Source organism: Rana temporaria, chromosome 4 (assembly GCF_905171775.1).
Source record: "Rana temporaria chromosome 4, aRanTem1.1, whole genome shotgun sequence".
NCBI classification, from domain to species: domain Eukaryota; kingdom Metazoa; phylum Chordata; class Amphibia; order Anura; family Ranidae; genus Rana; species Rana temporaria.
Window position 1 is genome coordinate 174,443,389 of NC_053492.1, and position 13,574 is coordinate 174,456,962.

At 40.6% G+C, this 13,574-nt stretch overlaps 1 protein-coding gene across 1 annotated transcript in view; it reads left to right on the forward strand.

The window, feature by feature from the left end:
- The first annotated feature begins 214 nt into the window (after positions 1-214).
- The window catches only part of NAALADL2 (N-acetylated alpha-linked acidic dipeptidase like 2), a 1,143,792-nt gene continuing 1,130,432 nt past the window's right edge, over positions 215-13,574 (forward strand). The window contains exon 1 of the mRNA XM_040349390.1: positions 215-426. Coding sequence (XP_040205324.1) covers positions 372-426 — 55 coding nt within the window. The 5' untranslated portion in view covers positions 215-371. The remainder of the gene's footprint in view (positions 427-13,574) is intronic.

A 13,574-nucleotide genomic window follows, 5' to 3' on the forward strand; every position in this document is an offset into this window, starting at 1 on the left:
GGTAGCAAAGAATGACTGAATGTTTTTAGAAATCTATTTCTATATATATCAGTTATCAGATTTTATTTAAACACTAACAGGATTTTAGGGACCGCTAAATTTAATAAGAAATCTGTTGAAGTGAATATATGTTTCAAGAGAAACAAAGGCATGCTGTCTACTAGAGAGTACTGTATTAGATCAAAGGATATGATGTCAGTTGATAGAGAAACAGGTCAGGCAAGCCCAGGTAACTCAGGAAACAGGTTGCTAATTATTCACTAGCTAAATAGGTATACTATTGCAGCTCTGCAGTACTCCACAAAGTCAGGAGGTCGCAACCTGCACAGTAAGTTATTCAGCGTGGACAAGCTACCTTGCCTTTTTGATACATGAAAACTACAATGGGAGAAAAGGAATCAAATTCTGCCAGTGTGTCTCCGCAAGGTAAGTTCAACAGCCTGCTAAGTGATTTTTTTTCTGGAGTTCAGGTGTTAGATTAGTCTCTGCAACCTGTGATATTTGTATTGCCTCTTGCAACAGCATGTGTTAGCGTTTTCATACCTAAAGCAAGACTAATTGAAAATGTGGTGTGAGAGGAAAAAAAAAAAAACAGAAAGTGTTCTGAGTAATGGTATTTTTCTGCCGCACATTGTTAAGGTAATATGTGAGTGCTAACATGATCTGCGGCAGTGAGCTGGAGCTGGCATGCCCTGTTCCTGGAAATTTACAGTTCAACCATCCTGCATCTGTCAGTTTGACAGTCACTCGTAGCAGTGCACATAGTTAGTGCGTTTGTTAGAACTGTGCATGTTCAGTTAGTTTGTAAACATATGTATGGTTTAATTATCTTGTTGCTGTTTGCTGCTTTTTATGCTAGACTTTACAAGTAGGTGAGAGTGTTTTGTGTCTTGTCTGGATGTTTTGTATTCAATGACATCCTACAAAAAAATTAAAGCTGAGTTTTTTACACTGTTATGGTTGTCTAAGGTGTGACTAAGGACAGCCATGTGCAGACTTATTTTGTATAGTAATGCACATGTGGCTGTGCAAAGTAATCAATTAAAATGTAAGTTTACTGCACACACATTGAGTAAAAAAAAAGTAATTTTGGCTTGTTAGAATTGGCTGTTTGTACTTTTACTCTGCCTTTTTAAGTGGACCTGGTGTAAAAGCATTGTTCATTTTCAGCAGGTTACTACATAGCAATCACACAGTGACCATGCAAGTCTTGGTGTTCTGCTTCACTGCAAATAATATATTTTGCATTCACATGGTTCCAGTGCTTAGGACACCAACAACCTATATAAAGTGAAACACCAGACAAAAGTTAAAATAAAACATTGTAATACATGTGATTAATGCTGCATGCACATGGCTGGCTGTGGGAGGGGTTATAAAAACAGGTGGCAGAGCTGTGGTTTTACTGGCCCCTGGCCATTTACCTGAATTTATAACATTACAGCCTGAAAGGGATTGTGATGCTTTGCAGCCACTGACATTTTTATACTTGGGCTGAAGAATTTGACAGGTGCCACCTGTCAGACTTTCCCATTGAGATCAATGTCTCAATTATCTCACAGAGTAACATTGCCTTTCAGCAATAATAAAATAGGGGGGAAAAGTGTCAGGAGGCAGCAAAAGTGCTCCCTGAATGCTGGTCAGTCACTGATATTTGCCCTCTGAAAAGTGATTTAATTGTGGTTTGCTTTGCAGAGGGCGGTAAGCTTTCCGCCTGTCTAAAAGAACTCCTAGGACTTGTTTGGACATGTGATTGAGCCTCATTTTATTGCCCCATTAACCACCTTTTTGAGCTGCAAAGGTAGATGATGGGGGTGTAATGCTTTGCTGCATGCCCATGGCAAAAACTAAAACTTTTCTTCATTCAAATGAATAGGGAATTGCTGCAATGCATGTGGTTGCAGTGCCTTGGGGCAACAATTACAAGACTAGAACAGGCAGTGAGGAGGGGTCAGTATCATGCCCTTTGTCCAGTGAGTGTGAACTGATTTTTAGACTACATTCTCATGGATGACTAGCGTTGTTGTGACTGACAGTAGGAGGAATATGCTGATTCTTGCAGGTGTATCTGCCACCTGTGAGAAACTACCTGTAACTGCCGAGTCCTGCACACCTAAAAAATAGATCGGCTGCAGCCATCCATGGTTGTCTGTCCAGCCAGTCATTGTCTGTGGTGATTGCTGCTGGAAGCACACACCTGTGCACGTCCCCAATTGCAACATGGGTGTTAGACCCTTTTCACACTGGGGTGCTTTTCAGGTGTTTTAGGACTAAAACAATAACGCCTGAATAGTCCCTTTCGTGCCACTCCAGTGTGAAAGCCTGAATGCTTTCACACTGGGGCAGTGCGCTTGCAGGATGGGAAAAAAGTCCTGCAAGCTGCATCTTTGGGGCAATGCGGGTGTATACACCGTTCCTCCACCGCCCCTGCCCATTAGAGGCTATTAACCCTTTTCTCTGCCACTAGCGGGGGTTAAATGCGCTCCACCAGCGGGCGGTAAAGCATCGCTAAAACGAGCGGCGCTTTACCATTAATGTCCGCACCACCCCAGCATGAAAGGGGTCTTAACATGCAGTATTTTTTGTAATATGTGCATTGTGGTAAGACAGTTAATTATATTTTGGGTGTCAACACACTACAATGCAGATTGCAAAGGACTGCAGCTTTTTTTCCAATGCAGTACACACAACGCAAAGACCGTTCCCATCATCTTTGCATTTTTACTGCAACACAATAGGCTCGATTCACACTAATGCATTTTTTTGGTGCATTTTGCAGGAATGCAGGGACATTTTTTAACATGGGTTCCTATGGAACATGTTCACATCAATGCATTTTTGTGCCTCTGCGTTTTTGGAAAGGGTCGGGACTTTTTTCCCACAAAAAGCAGCGTTTTGCGAGTAATAGAATTCAATGGACCCGCATCCAAATTGCAAGTACCGCAATTTTGCTGCGTTTTTACCGTGATTTTGCTGCGATTTGCGTTTTTTTAACCTGTTTATAGCTGGTTGTTAAAGGAAATGTAAAAAAATGAAAAAAATTGATGGTTAAAAAAACACGCAAATCGTGGTAAAAATGGGTGTCTAAAAATGCAGCAAGCACCACAAAAAGCACTGCAGAAATGCTCAAAAGCAACATGCATAGGTGTGAATCGAGCCTAAAGGTGACCCAGAGAGTAATAATGTTAAACCAGGAAGTAAAAGAGTGAGTAGCAGAGGTGTGTATTCCAAAAATGGGTGGACAAATTCTTTGGCAGATAAACTATTAAACATATGAGTATTTAAACTGTATTTACTATAGCTGTTTCTCTAACTTTTAACATGGTAGGAAGTTTCTGTTACCAGTAATATGTACATTTCTTTCAAAGTGCTGAATTCTTTAAAACCTGCAACCAATGCTGCCCTAATTGTTTACATAGATGATTTAACAGTGTGATTACCCACTTGTCGACCGCAATACTTATGCAGCCCTAATTGTTTACATAGACGATTTAACAGTACGATTACCCACTTGACGACCGCAATACGTATATACACATTGCTGGTTACAAGTGGTTTACCAGGGTTATTAAACCCTGGTATTTTTGTTTTCAGACAGTGATTCTCTTTCTCATGAAAGCATCTTGAGTGGCTAATTAGCCACTGGATCACTTTCAGAAGCATCTGGAGGGGTCGACCGCACCCCCTCCTTTCCTGCTCGCTGGTATTACTTGGGATTATCGTTTTTACCGGCGAGCCTGGGAAACAATCAGACGGCTCATGCGGCTGGCCATAGAGGTTAACAGAGACCAGATCGTATCTAATTGCCTTTATCAACTAGGAGGACCGGAGCGACGTCATGAGGGTCTAGGGCAGAAGTAAACAATTTTTTTTATCTTTTGCTTTTAAATGTATTAAGGAAGTGAGGGAGGCACCACCAGGATTAAAAACACTTACAAGATAAAAATAATAAAAGTGTTCATTGTGAGGTACTGAGCCAAAAAAGGTCGCCATCCTGCACACTCCGCCAGTCAGTAGAAGGAGCGGTGTGCTCTGCGTGCATAGCCTGTATCCCACAGTTCCAGAACTGACTCAAATCCCTTTCCGGTGATGTAATTTCCACCCATGGGGTCCACGCTGGTCAGTGTGAGACTTTCTGGACATACAGGGCACTCATGCCTCCAATAATCTCCTTTCTGCGACTTGGACCCAACTGGCAGAGCCTGCAAAAAGAGGGGACCTTTTTGGGCTGTGTACCTCATGATGAACACTTTTATTATTTATATTTTTTAAGTGTTTTTAATCCTGTGGCAATAAAGTCTGTGGTTCAATACTGCACTCAGGTGGTGCCTCCCTCCCTTCTTTCCTTCATGTAATTTCAGAGTTTGACACACTCTCAGGATGGCTGCCGCTATTATTAATCCACACTTATGACTTACGAATTTATGGACTGAGCTTGTCTCCCCTGTTCTTGTAGCAATTGCTTAGAGATCTTCTCTGATTTGGGCTTACACCCTCGCCAGATTTCTTTTTTTTATTGTGTAGTGCTTTCAAAAGTAGAAGACAGATTTGGGGTCTTGTAGACCTCAGATCTCTCCATAAAGAGGACCTGGCATCCCTTATTTCTATTACAAGGGAAGTTTTTGTTTCTTTGTAATGGGAATAAAAGTGATAGTACAAGAAAACAAAATGAAGCACCCCATCCCTCCATGCTAATGAAGAGAAGCAAACGGATACAAGTCATGCACGCATATGTAAACAGTGTTGGCACCACACATGTGAGGTATTGCCACGAACATTCAAATGAGAGAAATAATTCTAGTGCTAGACCTCCTCTGTAACTCTAAACAGGTAACCTGTAAATAATTTTAAAGCGTCACCTATGGAGATTTTGAAGAAACTTAGTTCATTCCACGAGTGTGTGCAATTTTAAAGCGTGACATGTTTACTCAGTATAACATCATCTTTTATATATTACCAAAGTATAGTTATGTATTGTGTATTTTTTGCATTAAAATTCATAAAGGGGGTTTGAAAAACCCCTGCGCAAATATTGCGTGACATAAAAAAATGGAACAAGATTGTATTCTATAGGGTCTCTGCTAAAAAATATATGATGTTTGGGGGTTCTAAGTAATTTTCCAGCAAAAAAATATTGATTTTTACTTGTAAACAAAAAATTCCAGAAAAGGTTGTGTCCTTAAAGCGGAAGTAAACCCATTTATTTGATAGTTTAAAAAAACAGTCAACATTCCCGGCATGCCGGAAATGCTAGATGTCACATTTGCTTGTGCTCTCAACCAAACTGTCAAACCATCCAATAGCTGGTTTCATAACTGATCACATGTGCAGCATCGTGGCAGTTGCAGATTAAACAGAGGCCAAGATGGCAGCTTCCTTGGCTGAAAACAATAGGAGGGTTTACTGCCACTTTAAGTGGTTACTACTATTAAGACTTGTGTTGTACTGTATGAGCACTTATCACTGCATGTAAGGGTTTGAAAATATAAAACATACTGCATATTAACATACTAAAACAAACACAATTGCCTTATTTTTTTTGCATTTCTAAAATTACTACTGTGTGCCAAAATGTGATATCATCATAAAGATTAATTGCAGTGCTTCATAGTGGGATTTCTGTAGGTGAGCCATTCTGATAAAAGTGCCACTTATGCATCTATAAACTTTACAGTAGGCCAAAGACATACATGACAGTTCCTCTATCCAGCTGAAAATCGCATGTTCATGACAGCAAACAAGCCATTGCCAGCCACACTCAGCGAAAAAGAATAGGACTAAACACCTTGTCTGATACTTATTTTGGTAAAAAAAAAGGAACAGTAAAATTTTAATGTTTTGTGAATAGACACACAAGTGTTTGCTGTTTGTTATCCTAGTATGCCTACAGAAAGGATTGCGGCACACTTCTATGTTATTGCTTTTTTTATAAACAGCTCCATAAATATACATTTTATAAATATATAACCATGTAAGTTGTATTCGTCAAGAAATGCAATCCTGTTTCAGACATTTAGTTTTGTATTTTCTCAAAATGTACAACATCTACAGTATATGCTGTGAAGATAACATTGGCCCCACTTCCTTTTCATAAACTAGGTGAAATCAAACGCTACAAAATTGATGCCAAAGTATGAGTAATGAAGGGTCTTCAGTAATAATTAGGTAACATAAACATGACAAACTAACACATACGAAAGTCTTTCATGTGGCAACAATCCTTACAATCAGGGCCTTGGATAAAGGGGTACCACCTGTCCCCCTGTATGGGTCCCAGGCAGCATGGGGAATAAGATGTGGGCAGGACAGGGAGGAGGATAGGTACCATGGGAATTACAGGAACAATGCCCTGTGCAGCTCTCTGCCGCACCTGAAAGCCAGTTTCTCCCCCTCTCCCTCCTGCCAGCTTTTAGCTGCTGGGGGAGAAACACACGGGGCATTTTTCCTGTAGTTGTCTCCTGCTGTACTGATCCCCCCCTCCCTCTTCTGAATCCCCCTGCAGTCTGCTGTGTGCCCCCCCCCCCCATGCAGCACTTCCAGCTTTCCTCTCCTGCTGACTGCTGTGGGCACACAGGGGTGTTCAAGATGGAGAGCGGGGGAAGGGACCAGGAAATATGTATTTTACCGGCCCCTTCCTTTAGTGAAGGAACACAGTGAGTGATCAATCATTCACTGTGTTTATTCTCAACTGAAGCATAGTAAACTGTATTCTCTGAGCCTCCATCTCTTCATTCACGGGCAGTGCAGCTGAGGCTGCAGCAAAAGCAATTGAGAAATTGTTTTACAGGTGAGATATCAGAGGCCTGTTTAGACCCCTGATATTTCACCCTAGCCCCCCCCAACCTTTTAGGTAGACTGTACAGGGCCCTGTGATTTCAGCAGCCCTGCTCACAATGCTATAATCCTCAAAATTCTCACAATGTATTCAAACTCATGGCTTGAAGAGCCTTATACAGGGTAGTGGGACAAAAACTCGCTTTCTGTGCCTTGTAGAGCTGACTTGCATATTCACCATGATCTTGATAGCACTGTATCTTCTTCTTACATGCTATGAGATTCTCAAAGTAAACAAACACATATAGAATGGATGACAATGCAAGAACTCTACTGTAGCTTTGGGACATCTTGGAAACTCAGTAAAGGAATACATTTTTTAGGTCAGGTGCCAATGTGGGGTCTCTAGGAAGCAGATCTAGCTGAGAGCAGAGTAACACATTTCACTGATACCTCAAACTAAACATAAGCCCAGGTTCACACTGATGCAGCACATTCCTGTGCGAATTACATGCAGTGTCTCTGGGGTGCGATTTGAACCATGGATTTGTATGGCCCAAATCACACCGCGTTCGCACCAGACTCTTCAAGGACCTTTTTTTTTTCTGTACCAGAATTGTATCGCATGGATGTTCACACCCATGCTATCCGATTCTGCAAATCGCAGTGCATTTTACAAACCAATTTTGGGGATTTGTTAACCTACACTCTGCAATCGGTTCGCACAAACAGTTTACGATTTTGATCCGCAGCTAATTCGCACCACAGTGTAAACTGATGCTAAAACAAATTGTAAATCCCCGCCTTAGATCCTTCTGGAAGAGGGTTTTTCGTACCATCGGATCCGTGCTGGGACAGTGGTGCCTCTTCAGTCTAGTGTGGCGCTACTGAACCATTGTGTTCCTGGCCTTTCTAAACAATCCCAGAACCTATAATTTTTCATTTTATTAGGTGCCAAAATGACCATAGCCAAGTCGTGGAAGAAACCTTCCGTTTCCTTCCTGGTATTTAGAATAAAAGTCTCATGGATTATGTCGCAAAAGCAAATCGTTGCTAAATTTGCGGACCAATCTGAAAAATTTAGATCCATATGGGAACACTGGGCCACCTTCTGCAATGTGTCTCTCATACCTAGGGGCCAGCCTGGAAGCGGGATCACTCCAATCCATTCTTGACAGCGTTTCTCTGATCTTCCTCTTCTTTCCTCCATCCCACGTTTCTCTCTCTTTACCTCTTCTCGCACCTCTCTTGGTGTTATGATGTTCTGCCGTGATTATTAAGTTGTTTTGTGACATGCTCTAACGTTTGCTGTTTGCACTGCTGTAGGCAATCTTCTTTGTCCGTGTAGGTTGTGCACTGCTGGGCATTACTGGGCGGGGCTCTGGCCTTGACTCCCAGGACGCAGTGTGACCCCTTTAGGGGCGTCCGGGGAGCCGAGAGTCGCGGGACCTGCACGGATGTCTTATTAATTTCTGAGTTTTGGTATAACATTCACAAGGATGATTTTATTAATACTTGTGCTACAGTTTGGATGACTTAGTTTGATATGTTAGTATATCCTATTGGAGAATGATTCACGAGTTTTGTTACTCTGGATTGACATGTCTCTGTACTCTCATGTGTTGTTGTCCTTTATCCTTTTTTTATTGCAAAAATTTCAATAAAAATCTTTAAATATTAAAACATATTGTAAAAGGGTCTTGAATGAATGTAAAACAATGCAATGTCATTTACTATTATTTATCACTCTGGAATATTTACAACTGCCATCATAGGATATAGAGCTGGAACATTTGCATAGTTCTGTTGGTGGTTGTTTAACATATTCTTATTCATTCTTTTGTATGTGTACCATGTCAAAGAATTAAATATTTGTTCTCGGCGGACACTAGGCTCTATTCAGAGGACTATACTGGATGCCAGAACAGTTTGAAGGCCTGTCTGATTCACAGTGTAATCTGAGCCAGTTCTACTTTTGTTCTCACACTGCAGTGAGAATACCTCTGCACACACATTTCATTTGTTCTACCTCAACTATTTACTTTCCTTCCAATCTACCAATATGCCAGGGAATGTTTGTGGCTTTTTAACCCTTACCTTTTCAAAATACCCTTACTGCTTTTAGGGACATAGCAATTTTCTACATGAATGTAAATCACTGTGAAAATATTACATTATTATTTAGCTCTCATTATGGCTGTAGTTCTAATGAATATTTTTGTAACACCTTATTCACGTACATTGGTAAAGAAAGGATGGATATGCATTAGAAATTATTTGAAGGCCAGTAAAATCCATACAAATAACAGTACATGCAGTTGTTTGTGACTATTGCATTTCTTTTTGAACTCATGGTGCTGTAGATCCTTGTGTACATTGTGTAAATGTTCCTTATACTTTAGTGTATCCCTATTATGTTACCATCTTTTAAAAAAAGTCTGTAGGCGCCACAAATGTAATTTCCATGTATTGAAGAGCTAATTTTTAGTGACTTTTTGGTCGTGGGGATGGGAAGGACCATACACAGGGAGATGTAGTGTTACACCTAGTACCCTTGGTAGGACCCTGAAATTGGACTGTTAGTGATCCATGTTACCATCAGTTGTGAACAATTACAAGTTAAAGATATGGGACATCACAGCATAGACCAAAGCCCAATATAATATTTAACCACTTGCCTTCCTTAGGCCATATATACATGACCTCAGGAGCAAATGATTATACAACCATGATCCTGATATTATAATTATTGTTGTTATTATTATTATTATTTTAGAACCAGTTTTCGGCTTTCTTGTAAATGTGACTCAAGCAGCTCTACAGCCACCTGATCACTTTTATGGGGTTCAGAAGGGTGCCTTCTCTACCACCACCACCTGCCTCCAATTCTTGGGCTCTCCTATTCCATGGGGGAACCCAAGACCACTGTAAATGGTTGGATCAGCAGCCCACAGAGGAAATGGAGGGACATCCATTCCTCCACTTTTCCCGTGATGACAAATGAAGCCAGATGCAACAAGGATTTGTCACTTCCAGTTTCAGTGCTGTGTTTCCCTGCCCCATATAGCTAGAGATGCAACTGATCAATAGATCTGTTTAATTGGTTACGTTGGAGGGCAGAGGAGGGATTAGGGGTTTAATAGACCTCTTCATAAAGAGTAGCTGTCACTAACAAAAGCTATTGCAGAGGTGTTGATCTCCCTTGTGATGGCAAAAAACGGACTGAAAAGAGGTGGGAAAAAAAACTGAAAAAAAAAAAAAACGCAGATGCAAACATGTACGTATGTAGGTACTGCACACCTATGAATAAACTATGATTGCAGCAAACATGTGAGGTATTTCTGTGAACATTAGAGTGAGAGCAGTAATTCTAGTGGCACAGCTTAAGTTTAACTCTAAAATGGTAACCTGTACAGTTGTTTAAAGGAATGTTTCTCAACTCTAGTCCACAAGTTCCCCCAACATGTCATGTTTTCATTATTTTGCACAGTTGATTTGATCAGTTTCACTTCTTTAGTAATTTCCACTGCTGTTTCATCTGAGGGGAATCCTGAAAACATGACCTGTTGGGGGTACTTGAAGACTGGAGTTAAGAAACATTGGTTTAAAGCTCCTAATTTTAGGTCCCATTGTTTGTCCACAATTTTAAATCTTCATATGTTTGGTATCTATTTACTTGACTTAACATCATCTTTTATTTTCCCAATATTATATTGTGTTTGTGTGTGCTAAAATCCATTTAGGTGTATTTCTTCCTAAAAAAATTGCATACCTTTGTGCTATCCACCTAATTGATGGAGAATATGATGCAAAAGGAAGAGGGAGCAGCCAGTTCAAGAGAGGAGGCCATAGTGGCCAGTGACAAAAGTTCTGTCGAAGAGGTAGATTGGTAACTGTATGGTTTATCCTTCTAAGGGGCAAGGACCATATGTTATATGGTCCTTGCCCCTTACATACAGCTGACGTTTCGCACTACAATCCGTGCTTACTCATAGCTGAGTAAGCACTGATTGTAGTGCGAAACGTCAGCTGTATGCCCCTGTCTTTGCTGTGATGTATGGTGTTTGATAACTTTTATCAAAAAAAAAGGCAACCAAGAAGGTTTTTCCAGAGTGCGGCTGTCCAAACATTTCATTTCAATTGCTTCGTGCATTGCCGGCACCTGGGTTTCTCTGAGAGGATACGGATTTATCCACATACCAAATTGGAGCGGTGACTATCTTCTCACAGTCACCATACAGAAGTGAAGGGAGACCATTTTTGTGCACAGAGTGAGAGGTTATTCTGGGAAGTAACCTGTTGAACTCATACCCCCATCTTCCACCTTATCACCAGCCACAAGCCACCCAGGGATAGATGCAGGTGTGTCGTCAGTTTTCCTACATAAGTACTTCTTTATGTACAAAATATCAGTGTTATACGCATTGTAAGAACAAATAGGTTTAAATTGCTACAATATTCCAGTGCACTGTTTTTGTGATTTGATATGATTTTAGCCTTATGGAGCGCCCCGTCTGCTACACATCTGAAGCTGAAAGGCTTAGTGGACATCTAGATCCTTTGGCAACTTCTTGTCAGTATTTAGATGTGTTAACATGACATTGATGCAGGCAGTTCTTGTTAATAGGTTGTTTGTGTTCCCTATCTATTATGCTTTAGGCTGTTGTTTTTGTTCTTCTCAAATTATTAACCCTGTGAAACTTGTTCTTAGTGTTACAGTGCACAGTGTTAGTTAACCTTTTCAGAATATAATGTAAAGGTGAACTAATACCTTACTGCCTCTCCACCCCACTGGTCCCCACTGCACTTACCTCCAGAAATGCTGAGCTGTCAGTAACCATGCAGCAAGTCAAGCAGCCTAGGCATTTGCTCTTCTCCCTCTTCTCTTTGTGGCACTTTTGGGACATACCAGAAGGATTTTGATTGGTCGGCGCATACACAGTGAATTACTCTGATCCATCCCAGAAGCACTTCCCAAAGAAGAAGCATTTCATATCCCCAGACCACTGGACTGGCTGCGTAGGGACTGATGGTTCAGCATCTTCAGAGGTAAGTATAGTGGGGACTGGGGGGGGGAGTTAGAGACTGTACAGTGTTCACCTTTTCATTTTTTTTTCTGAAAGATTAACTTACACACGAGCGATTTTCCCTTCGGAAAAAAACACAATGGTTTTCCCGACGGCATTCCTCTCAAGCCTGCCTTGCATACACATGGTCACACAAAAGTCTGGTGAACTTTTGACTGCCAAGAACGCGGTGACGTAAAAGACTACGACGAGCCGACATAATGAAGTTCTATGCTTCCGAGCATGCGTCAAATTGTTTCTAAGCATGCATGTTTTTTTCCCATTGGAAAAGCATACAGAAAAATGTTTTTCCTGCTAGGATTTTTTCCTGTCGGGGGAAAAATGAGATCCTGCTCTCTCTTTTTTTTTTTTTTCCTGGCAGTTTTCCTGTGGGAAAAAGTCCGATGGAGCATACACACGGTTAGGATTCCCGACGAAAAGCTCTCATCGCAGTATTTTTTAGACGGGAAAACTGGTCGTGTGTACGGGGCATAACACTTTAAATTGTTATATACTTTAGGGTTGATTTACAAAGGGCAAATCGGTTGTTTACTTTTCAAGGCCAGTTGCACTTTTCACAAGAATTTTCCCTAGAACTTAGTGAAGGTGGTAAAAATTCCGTTTGCAAAGAATACCAATCACATGCAATGAAAATAAAAATTAAAAAGGCATTTTTTTTGCACTTGGTTGGATGTTGAAAGTCAACAGAGCTTTACCTAATCTACTAAACTCTAGGGGAAATTCCATTGCAAAGTGCATGTAACTTTCCTTGCAAAGTGAACTTTGTCGACAATTTCTTTGGTATTATAGTTGTATATCTAAGAGGTGACAAATATTTTGTGTACCTTGGGAGAATGGGTTCTCTCAATGCCCAGTATTTGTTTTTCTTTTTTCCTGGCATTAAAAATATTCCTTTATATAGTGAATGTATTTTATAAAGGTGTTGTAGGATTGACTAGGAGATGTACCTCAAATGTCACATCCAGCATAGCATGCCTGTTATACTCACTGAGGAACTTAAGGGGTTAGTCCTCTGCATTGTGTAAAAAGGCTGTTTTTTCCTGTATGGACAGATCCTCCCCTCCTGCACTGTCTATCTATAGAAGGCCAGCTGACACAGGCAGAGTAGCCAACCTGCACATGCTTAGTTGTGTCTTTTATGCTGGTCAGAACAGTTACCATACTTGTTTTCTGAGCTAGCCAGGTCTCATGACATTGACATCACATATGTGGGCATGTATACAGGCTGAAGTGGAAATCTCCTATTTACTGAACTCTCAGCACTGGAGAAACTCTGCAGTTTATCATGTAACCGTGGTATACAGATCATCCAAAAAGGTACAGTACAGACCAAAAGTTTGGACACACCTTCTCATTCAAAGAGTTTTTTCTTTATTTTCATGACTATGAAAATTCTAGATTCACACTGAAGGCATCAAAACTATTGCCCCATACACACCATCACTTTATGTGATGAAAAAAAATTATGTTTTTAAAAACGTCACTTTAATTGACCGTGTGTGGGGGAAAACGTAGTTTTATGTCTTCTAAAAAACGACCAAAAAAAATTGAAGCATGCTTCAATTTTATGTGTCGTTTTTCAAAACGTCAACTTTTACTTCACAGAAATTGACCGCGTGTAGCAAAAACGTCATTTAAAACAAAGTTTTTTCACCCGCGCATGCCCAGAAGCTACTTATGAAGCGAGCTTCAATGGAAAAACGTGGTGGAACG